Below are 10,710 nucleotides of genomic sequence, written 5' to 3' on the forward strand. Positions count from 1 at the left end.
GTCCAAGTACTTTTTAAATGAGTTGAGGGTTTCTGCCTCTACCACCCTCTCAGGCAGTGAGTTCCAGACTCCCACCTCTTAAATCTCCTCTGTACCCTCTCCAGTGCAATCACATCTTTCCTGTAATGTGGTGACCAGAACTGTACGCAGTACTCAAGCTGTGGCCTAACCAATGTTTTATACAGTTCGAGCATAACCTCCCTGCTCCTATATTCTATGCCTCAGCTAATAAAGGAAAATATTCCATATGCCTTTTTAACCATTTATTGTGTATTCCCTTGCCTTGTTTGCCCTCCCCAAATGCATCACCTCACACTTCTCTGGATTGAATTCCATTTGCCACTTTTCTGCCCATCTGACCAGTCTACTGATATCTTCCTGCAGTCTCCAGCTTTCCTCCTCACTACCAACCACACGGCCAATTTTTGTATCATCTGCAAACTTCTTGATCAAGTCCCCCACATTCAAGTCCAGATCATTAATATATACCACAATAAGCAAGGGACCCAGTACTGGGCCTTGTGGAACCCCACTGGAAACAGCCTCCCAGTCGCAAAAACACCCGTCAACCATTACCCTTTGCTTCCTGCCATTGAGCCAATTTTGGATCCAACTTGCCACTTTCCCTTGGGTCCCATGGGCTTTTACTTTTTTGACCAGTCTGCCATCCCGACTTGGAAATATATCGCCGTTCCTTCATCGTCGCTGGGTCAAAATCCTGGAACTCCCTTCCTAACAGCACTGTGGGAGAACCGTCACCACACGGACTGCAGCGGTTCAAGAAGGCGGCTCACCACCACCTTCTCAAGGGGCAATTAGGGATGGGCAATAAATGCCGGCCTCGCCAGCGACGCCCACATCCCATGAACGAATTAAAAGAAAATGTGGGACCTTGTCAAAAGCCTTGCTAAAATCCACGTACACTACATCAAACACGTTACCCTCATCGACCCTCCTTGTTACCTCCTAAAAAAAAATTGAATCAAGTTAGTCAGACACGACCTTCCCTTAACAAATCCATGTTGATTGTCCTTGATTAACCCGTGCCTTTCTAAATGACGATTTATGCCGTCCCTCAGAATTGATTCCAATAATTTGCCCACCACCGAGGTTAGACTGACCGGCCTGTAATTACTCGGTCTATCTCTTTCTCCTTTTTGGCAGTCCTCCAATCCTCCGGCACCGCGCCTGTATCCAGGGAGGATTGGAAAATGATGGTCAGAGCCTCCGCTACTTCCTCCCTTGCTTTTCTTAACAGCCTGGGATACAGTTCATCCGGGCCTGGCGATTTATCCACTTTCGAAGATGCTAAACCCCCTTAATACTTCCTCTCTCACTATGTTTATCCCATCCAATATTTCACACTCCTCCTCCTTAACTACAAAGTCTGCATCGTCCCCCTCTTTTGTGAAGACGGATGCAAAGTATTCATTAAGAACCATACCCACATCTTCCGCCTGCACGCATAGGTTGCTTTTTTGGTCTCTAATAGGCCCTACTCTTTCCTTAGTTATCCCCTTGCTCTTTATGTATTTATAAAACATTTTCGGGTTTTCCTTAATTTTACTTGCCAGTATTCTGTGGAAACATTATTTCAGTGAACGAGTGATCGATCGATGGAACAGGCTCCCCGGGGAAGACAGTGGCAGCAAATAGTATCAATTGATTCAAATGCAAATTACAAGTGTGGTCAGACCACACTGGGAGCCCCGTGAACAGCTCTGGTCTCCGTATTATAAAAAGGATATAGAGGCCCTGGAGAAGTGCAAAAAAGATTTATTAGGATGATACCAGAACTGAGAGATTACAACTATCAGGAAAGATTGAACAGGCTGGGGCTCTTTTCTCTAGAAAAGTGAAGGCTGAGGGGTGACCTGATAGAGGTCTTTAACATTATTAAAGGGTTTGATAGGGTAGACATAGAGAAGATGTTTCCTCTTGTGGGGGGAGACCAGAACTAGGGGTCATAAATATAAGATCGTCACTAATAAATCCAATCGGGAATTCAGGAGAAACTTCTTTACCCAGAGAGTGGTGAGAATGTGGGTGAATAGTGTAGATGGATTTAAGGGGAAGCTGGATAAACACATGAGGGAGAAAGGAATAGAAGGATATGGAGATAGGGTGAGATGGAGTAGGGAGGGAGGAGGCTCGTGTGGAGCATAAACACCAGCATAGAGCAGTTGGGCCGAATGGCCTGTTTCTGTGCTGTAAATTCTATGTAATTCTAGACATTTTTTTCAGAAAATAATATTTTGGGATCCAGTATGTGAGTAATTTGAGCCACGACATGTGGTGAGTGTGGGAGGCTCGGGAGGAACAGGTGACTCTGGGCCGATGGTTCCCAAAGATCTCCACCACTGGGGGTTTTCCCCGCCTCATGTCTGGGTCTGTTGGAGACTCGTTGATAGAGGTGGATTGCTATGATTGGTCAGTAACTCCATTGCGACTACCAGGGTGGTGGAAGGCAATCTAGATGGACCTTAGTCTTTTCTCGTCCGGCAGTTCTCATGTTCCTGAGCTGCTGGGAAAAACGAAGGGGAATCATAGAATCACGTAGAACAGGAGGTGGCCGTTCGGCCCATCGTGCCTGTGCCGGAAATGGGGCAAGCTGAATAAGGTAGCATGGAAGGTTAGAACAGTTTTGATGGATTTCCCTTGGGGAACAGGCTGCTGTTAATGTCTGAGCTCGCAGCTGAAGAGCGGCACTGTATCGGAGGGGGTGCAGCACCCCTCGGGATTGCACCCCAGGGTGCTCCAGCACCTTCGGGAGGACGGGAGAAGCAGGGCGTGGGGAAACAAAGAGCTCAAAGGACTAAAGCATCCATCTTGTTTTCCAAGTGCAGTATGCCGAGGTCGGGACAAAGACCCTGGCATTGGCTCGATACATTTGCGAGCTGACGCTACAGGACTATAGTTATGTGGAAGAGAGGGCATCCTGCCTGGCATCTGCCTGCCTTTCCTTGGCTATGAGAATGGACAGTCCAGACACAAAGGTATATTCAAACCCACTGCTCCGTGCCCACTGGTTTTGTGCGCGGATGAAGTGGGGTGGGGGTCGTGCCATTGGCGCCCTATTTAATGAGGCCATCTTGGTCACCGAAGGCTCCCAGCCACAAAGATGTTCTCCTATCTCCCACTAGGCGGCCATGTGGAGCTCTTAAACATCGGACACCCACGGTCGAACAGTCTTTCAGAGGGTCAAAGTGCTGAAGGGCGCAGGTCACGTGCAAACACTTAACGCGCCCGTGCGCCGTTCCGCGGGTTTTAGAGGCGGCCTGCTCGCCCGTTTCGGGCCGGCGCGCCTGCAGCTCGCCCGGCAGCCGGGCGGGCGAGGGCGGAGCGGAGTCGCTCGAGCTCCAGTTCCATCTCCGGGCTGTGCGGAGTGAGCCGGTGTCCACCGTCGCCTCCGCAGGGACGCTACAACTGGCCTGAGTGTTCCTGGACTCGGGGGGGGGGGGGGGGGAGGGGAAGAAAAAAGCAGCCAGCGCTCCTCTCCCCCCCCCACCCACCCCCCAATCTCGTTTGCCATTCTTTGCTCAAACGTATGTGTGGTTCTACCTCCGTAATATCTCCACCCCTGCCCCAGCTCACCTGCTGCTGAAACCCTCACCCAATGCCCTTTGTTACCCTCCAGACTGGACTATTCCGATGCTCTCCTGGCCGGCCTCCCATCTTCCACCCTCCGTAAACTCTGCTGCCCCGTATCCTAACTCGCACCGAGTCCCGTTCACCCATCACCCCCTGTGCTCGCTGACCTACATTGGCTCCCGGTCCCCGAACGCCTCGATTTTAAAATTCTCATCCTCGTTTTCAAATCCCTCCACGGCCCTCGCCCCCCCTCCCTATCTCTGTAACCTCCTCCAGACCCTACAACCCTCCGAGATCTCTGCGCTCCTCCAATTCTGGCCTCTCGCTCATCCCCCGATTTCCATCGCTCCACCATTGGCGGCCGTGCCTTCAGCTGCCTGGGCCCTAAGCTCTGGAATTCCCTCCCTAAACCTCTCCGCCTCTCTCTCTCCTCCCTTTAAGACGCTCCTTAAAACCTACCTCTTTGACCAAGCTTTTGGTCACCTGTCCCAATATCTCCTTATGTGGCTCGGTGTCAGATTTTGTCTGATAATCGCTCCCGTGAAGCCCCTCGGGAGGTTTTTGCCCCGTGTAAGGCGCCGTATAAATGGGGAGTTGTTGTTGTGGTTGTCAGGTGAGGAAATCAGGCCCGGCTGTGATGCCGCTCATGGCGAAGAGCTCGCCATCCCAACACTCGCGTGGAGAGCAGCTGGTGAAGGGTGAGGCCTTGCCTGGTGAACTGTGCCTTCAGGAGAGAAGGGATGGGGACGACAGCCTGTTCCACAGGCACCAGCGGCTTCCTGATACCTCACCCCCGGGGGACCGTTCATCGCCTTGGCCTTGGAGGGGGAGCAGCGAAGATTCACCAGAACGACACCGGGGCCAAAAGGGTTAAATTACGAGGACAGGTTCCACAGACTGGGCTTGTATTCCCTCGAGTGTAGAAGATTAAGGGGTGATCTAATCGAGGGGTTTGAGATGATTAAAGGATTTGATAGGGTCGATAGAGAGAAACTATTTCCTCTGGTGGGGGGAGTCCAGAACAAGGGGGCAGAACCTTAAAATTAGAGCCAGGCCGTTCAGGGGTGATGTCAGGAAGCACTTCTTCACACAAAGGGGAGTGGGAATCTGGAACTCTCTCCCCCAAAAAGCTGTTGAGGCTGGGGGTCAATTGGAAATTTCAAAACTGAGATCGATGGATTTTTGTTGGGTGAGGGGATTAAGGGTTACAGAACCAAGGCGGGTAAATGGAGTTAAGATACAGATCAGCCATGATCTAATTGAATGTCGGAACAGGCTCGAGGGGCTGAATGGCCTCCTGCTGTTCCTATGGGACTATGGGTGCCGTTCCTTCATCGTCATTGGGTCAAAATCCTGGAACTCCCTTCCTACCAGCACTGTGGGAGAACCGTCACCACACGGACTGCAGCGGTTCAAGAAGGCGGCTCACCACCACCTTCTCAAGGGGCAATTAGGGATGGGCAATAAAATGCCGGCCTCGCCAGCAACGCCCACATCCCATGAATGAAATTAAAAATAAAAAATGAATTAAAAATTTCACTGTTACTTCTCTCTCTCTCTCGTTCACTCAGCCACGTATTGTGAAGCACCCAATGGGCTACATCAACAGAAGGCCATGCGGGCTCCTCAACAGACTGAACGAGACCGTCAGAGAGCAGCCTCACCAGAAGCTCCGGGTCATTTACTCCAAATACTCCCGCCGGTACGTCTCTCCTCCGGTACGTCTCTCCTCCTGTACGTCTCTCCTCCGGTACGTCTCTCCTGCGATACGTCTCTCCTCCGGTACGTCTCTCCTGCGATACGTCTCTCCTCCGGTACGTCTCTCCTCCGGTACGTCTCTCCTCCTGTACGTCTGTCCTCCGGTACGTCTGTCCTCCGGTACGTCTCTCCTCCTGTACGTCTCTCCTCCGGTACGTCTGTCCTCCGGTACGTCTCTCCTCCGGTACGTCTCTCCTCCTGTACGTCTCTCCTCCGGTACGTCTGTCCTCCGGTACGTCTCTCCTCCGGTACGTCTCTCTGCGCCGGGCTCCCATAGCAACATTTCACGCGGGGAAGTGGTGACGACCTGGGGAGTCTTGTCATCAAGGCAACCGCTCAAATTCTCACCAACGATCCAGAACGGGTTTTTCTTTTGACCCTTCCTCTCCTGTCGATATTCCTGAAGGGTGGGTGGTTGCAGGGGGAAAGTGGCTCAGTGGCTACGATTGACCTGCGGACGTTGTGCTAAACCTTTTTAAATCGCTGGTCAGGTCCCAGCTGGAGAATTGTGTCCAATTCTGTGCACCGCACTTTAGGAAGGATGTCAAGGCCTTGGAGAGGGTGCAGAGGAGATTTACCAGAATGGTCCCAGGGATGAGGGACTTCAGTTACGCGGAGAGACTGGAGAAGCTGGGATTGTTCTCCTTAGAGCAGAGAAGGTTAAGGGGAGATTTAATCGAGGTGTTCAAAATCATGAAGGGTTTTGAGAGAGTAAATAAAGAGAAACTGTTTCCAGTGGCGGGAGGGTCGGTAACCAGAGGGCACAGATTTAAGGGAATTGGCAAAAGAACCAGAGAGGAAATTTTTTTTTACGCAGCGAGTTGTTCTGATCTGGAACGCGCAGCCTGAAAGGGCGGTGGAAGCAGATTCAATAATAACTTTCAAAAGGGAATTGGATAAATACTCGAAAAGGAAAAATTTGCAGGGGATATGGGGAAAGAGCAGGGGGAGTGGGACTAATTGGATAGCTCTTTCAAAGAGCCAGCACAGGCACGATGGGCCGACTGGCCTCCTCCTGTGTTATAAGATTCTCTGATTACTTAAGGGGGCCACGCTCTGCTTTAGGGCAGAGCTGTAAACTCTCCTAATTGTACTTTCCCCCCCGTATTTTTCTCCAGAGTATCCTTCGAAGTGGCTAAAATCCCTGCCCTGGGAGCCGTGGAGATGGAGGAATTGGTGTCCGGAGAGGAAGATTGCTAGAATCCCATTCCCGGATGTCGGGATGGTGTCTGCATCACGCATCCCGACCCTCGCGCCAACCTTGCCAAAGGCGCCAGCTCTCGGGCGCCAGGATGTACGGTCGTCTGTCTGCGGCCGGCCGGGACTCCGCCATGTGAACAGACGCTCCCCAGACGTCACGGAGCAACTCGCTCGCACCTGGCAGCGCTCGTCGGAGCCGATCGCCCGCCTCCTCCGGAGCCCCTCGAATCCGGCACCGCACGGGTCGGGGTGGGGGGACGTTTCAGTATCTGCGGGCTGCCCCAACCAGGGCTCCCCCAACTCCGCGGGATCGGGAGGCCTCGTTGGATCAGGAGATCCTGGACATTTTTCCCCGTACCGGGGATCTGGCTGGATCTGGGCATCTCATCTCGCTGGACTGGTGTTGCTGGGTAATTGCACACAGATCCGGACTGTGTAGAAACGAGTCTCGTCAACTCCAACCACCTGTGACATTCTCTAAGTGTGTGTCATGATAGTTTAATTCGAATGAACACAAATTGTTGACACACTCATTGATACGCCTGTGTACAGCACACACACACACACACACACACATACACACCCGTGTACATAACGCATTTATTCAATTGCACGGGTACAGACACACTCATTCAGACACCTGTGTGCAAAGGCACTTATTCACACACCTGTGTACCGCAGCCATGTTCGTTTGCACACCCACGTACAGCAAACAAACTCATCTGCACACGCACATACGAACATTCATTCACACATCCGTGTACAGACACACATTCACACAATTACAGGCAGTACAGATGGAATCATTTACACACTCGTACAGACGCACCTATTTGCACACCCGTGTACAGACATGCTCATTCACGTTCTCGGATACAATTGCACACATTCACACACTGATGTACAGTGCAGACACTCGTTTTCACACCTGTATACAAACACACTCATTTGTACAGGCATACTTACACCCTCGTGCACAACACAGGTATACTCATTCATTCACCTGTGTACAGTACACAGACTCATTTTCAGACCCATACCAAGTTAGCTGATCTGAGCTGAAGTAACCGGATGCTGTGTGTGTGCGTGTGTGTGTGTGTGTGTTTGTCTGCATGTGTGCCTGTGCGTGTCTGTCTGTGTGTATATGTGTATGCCTGTCTGTGTCTATTTATGTGTCTGTAAGACTGTCTGTATCTATGTGTGTGTGAATGTCTCTGTGTCTGTATGTTTGTCTGTATGTGTGTGTGTGTCTGTCTGTCTGTGTGTGTTTCTGTGTGAGTGCGTGTCTGTATGTGTCTGTGTGTGTCTGTACGTGTGTGTGCCTGTGTGTGTCTGTACGTGTGTGTCTGTACGTGTGTGTGCCTGTGTGTGTCTGTACGTGTGTGTGTTTGTCTGTACGTGTGTGTCTGTGTATGTCTGTGCCTGTGTCTGTATGTGTGCATGTGTGTGTGTCTGTACGTGTGTGTGTCTGTACGTGTGTGTGTGTATATCTATATGTGTGTGTCTGTACGTGTGTGTGTGTGTCTGTACGTGTGTGTCTGTGTATGTCTGTGCCTGTGTCTGTATGTGTGCATGTGTGTGTGTCTGTACGTGTGTGTGTCTGTACGTGTTTGTGTCTGTACGTGTTTGTGTCTGTACGTGTGTGTATGCGTCTGCACTTGTGTGTGTGTGTCTGTACATGTGTGTGTGTCTGTACGTGTGTGTGTCTGTACGTGTGTGTGTGTCTGTACGTGTGTGTGTGTGTCTGTACGTGTGTGTATGCGTCTGTACTTGTGTGTGTGTGTGTCTGTACGTGTGTGTGTGTCTGTACGTGTGTGTGTCTGTACGTGTGTGTGTATCTGTACGTGTTTGTGTCTGTACGTGTGTGTGTATCTGTACGTGTGTGTATGCGTCTGTACTTGTGTGTGTTTGTGTCTGTACGTGTGTGTGTGTCTGTACGTGTGTGTATGTCTGTATGTGTGTGTGTCTGTATGTGTGTGTTTGTACGTGTGTGTATGCGTCTGTACTTGTGTGTGTGTGTGTCTGTACGTGTGTGTGTTTGTCTGTATGTGTGTGTGTCTGTACGTGTGTGTTTGTACGTGTGTGTGTTTGTCTGTATGTGTGTGTCTGTACGTGTGTGTGTGTGTGTGTCTGTACGTGTGTGTGTGTCTGTACGTGTGTGTGTGTCTGTACGTGTGTGTGTATCTGTACGTGTTTGTGTCTGTACGTGTGTGTGTATCTGTACGTGTGTGTATGCGTCTGTACTTGTGTGTGTTTGTGTCTGTACGTGTGTGTGTGTCTGTACGTGTGTGTGTTTGCCTGTATGTGTGTGTGTTTGTACATGTGTGTATGCGTCTGTACTTGTGTGTGTGTGTCTGTACGTGTGTGTGTTTGTCTGTATGTGTGTGTGTGTGTATGTCTGTATGTGTGTGGACATCAGGTGTGTAAAATACTGTGATAACCTTTAAAGTCAAAAAGCCGCCAACATTGACTGCCCAATTTCACACGTGAGGAACGGCCAATTGGACAAGAATCCAGGAGACTGGCAGGCCTCAGCACGGAGACACTGACCCGGGGAAGGGGAGGAGAGAGAGAGAGAGGAGAGGAGAGGAGAGACTCCTCCTTGTGGAACTCGCAGCGAGCTTTCCATCGCCGGGTCAGAACGCGGAACGGAGAGATGGAGAGCAGCGACCGATGGACTCTGTGTTTGGGGGGGATTTGGGTGGAGGGTCTGTGGAAACCGCAGCTGAGGCAGGGCCTGGAGTCGCTCGCCAGCCCCCGGTTACACGGCACTGCCACCGCCTGCAGTTCCCCATTCGCCTCAACAGCCAGTTCACCGGCACTGACTTCACCACAAGGTGATGCCGGGGTGGTGGGGCCTTCACTAGTTTATCACCACCAGCGCCACCATCTTCGATTTGAACTCTCCCCCCCACGAGGAAACGTAGGGACGGAAGGAGGCCATTCAGCCCCTCAAGCCTGTTCCACCATTCATGGCTGATCTGTATCTTAACTCCATTTACCCCCCTTGGTTCTGTAACCCTTAATCCCCTCACCCAACAAAAATCCATCAATCTCAGTTTTGAAAGCTCCAATTGACCCCAAGCCTCACCAGCTTTTCGGGGGAGAGAGTTCCAGATTCCCACTCCCCTTTGTGTGAAGAAGTGCTTCCTGACATCACCCCTGAACGGCCTGGCTCTAATTTTAAGGTTCTGCCCCCTTGTTCTGGACTCCCCCCCACCAGAGGAAATAGTTTCTCTCTATCGACCCTATCAAATCCTTTAATCATCTCAAACCCCTCGATTAGATCACCCCTTAATCTTCTACACTCGAGGGAATACAAGCCCAGTCTGTGCAGCCTGTCCTCGTAATTTAACCCTTTTAGCCCCGGTATCATTCTGGTGAATCTGCGCTGCCCCCCCTCCGAGGCCAATCTATCCTTCCTGAGGCACGGGGCCCAGAACTGAACGCAGTCTCTCCAGGTGGGGTCTGACCCAAGGCTCTGGACAGAAGCATCACTGCCTCCCCTTTGACATTTCCATTCCCACCTTTCTCGGGTTGTAACGCACGAGCGTGACTTCCTTTAAAGAGTTCTCCCTCCCCACAATACACCCTAAATGTTCTAAAATGAGACACCTCATCCCCTCCCGCCCTCCCGCTGTCGGGGTATCTCTCCTACGGGCAGGGCCATGCTGTGCCGCCCTCCCCCCTCGCCCCTTGTGATGACGTCGTCGGGTTACGCCCCGCGACGTGACGGATCGGCGCTACCCACAACGCACTGGCCCGGGCACGATGTCATGGCGGATCTTTACGATGTCGCAGCTGGGGGGGGGGAGGGGAGCGGAGGGGAGGTCCCGCCAGCTCTGTGGGGGGGTAGTGGGTGGGAGAGGTGTCGAAGGGAATACCCGCCTCGGATCCGCACCTCGCTCGGAGGGTCGGGGGGAGGGGGGAGGGTCGGGGGGACGACACCTCTTCCCCCCCAACCCCGGGGACCGGGCTTCCAGGTGGGAAGTACCCGTTAAGAGCCGTTCACTTCCGCAGTCTGATGTCGCGAGGCAGCCCGCGGGGGGGGGGGGGGGGGGGGGGGTCTTTGTGGCTGACGCGGGGAGGCCATTCAGCCCCTCGAGCCTACCCCGCCGTTGGATTAGATCACGGCCGATGCGTATCCTAACTCCATCCACC

The 10,710-nt window shown here is 52.1% G+C and overlaps 1 protein-coding gene across 3 annotated transcripts in view; it reads left to right on the top strand.

Moving 5' to 3' along the window:
- LOC137302543 (G2/mitotic-specific cyclin-B3-like) overlaps positions 1–10,343 on the top strand; it is a 60,819-nt gene extending 50,476 nt beyond the window's left edge. For all 3 annotated transcript variants that reach the window (XM_067972285.1, XM_067972287.1, XM_067972286.1), the window contains 3 exons: positions 2,847–2,996; positions 5,163–5,293; positions 6,468–10,343. In XM_067972285.1, the coding sequence (XP_067828386.1) occupies positions 2,847–2,996; positions 5,163–5,293; positions 6,468–6,549 (363 nt within the window). In that variant the 3' untranslated portion in view covers positions 6,550–10,343. The remainder of the gene's footprint in view (positions 1–2,846; positions 2,997–5,162; positions 5,294–6,467) is intronic.
- The last annotated feature ends 367 nt before the right edge of the window (positions 10,344–10,710 follow it).

Source organism: Heptranchias perlo, chromosome 35, assembly GCF_035084215.1.
Source record: "Heptranchias perlo isolate sHepPer1 chromosome 35, sHepPer1.hap1, whole genome shotgun sequence".
In the NCBI taxonomy this organism is placed as follows: Eukaryota; Metazoa; Chordata; class Chondrichthyes; order Hexanchiformes; family Hexanchidae; genus Heptranchias; species Heptranchias perlo.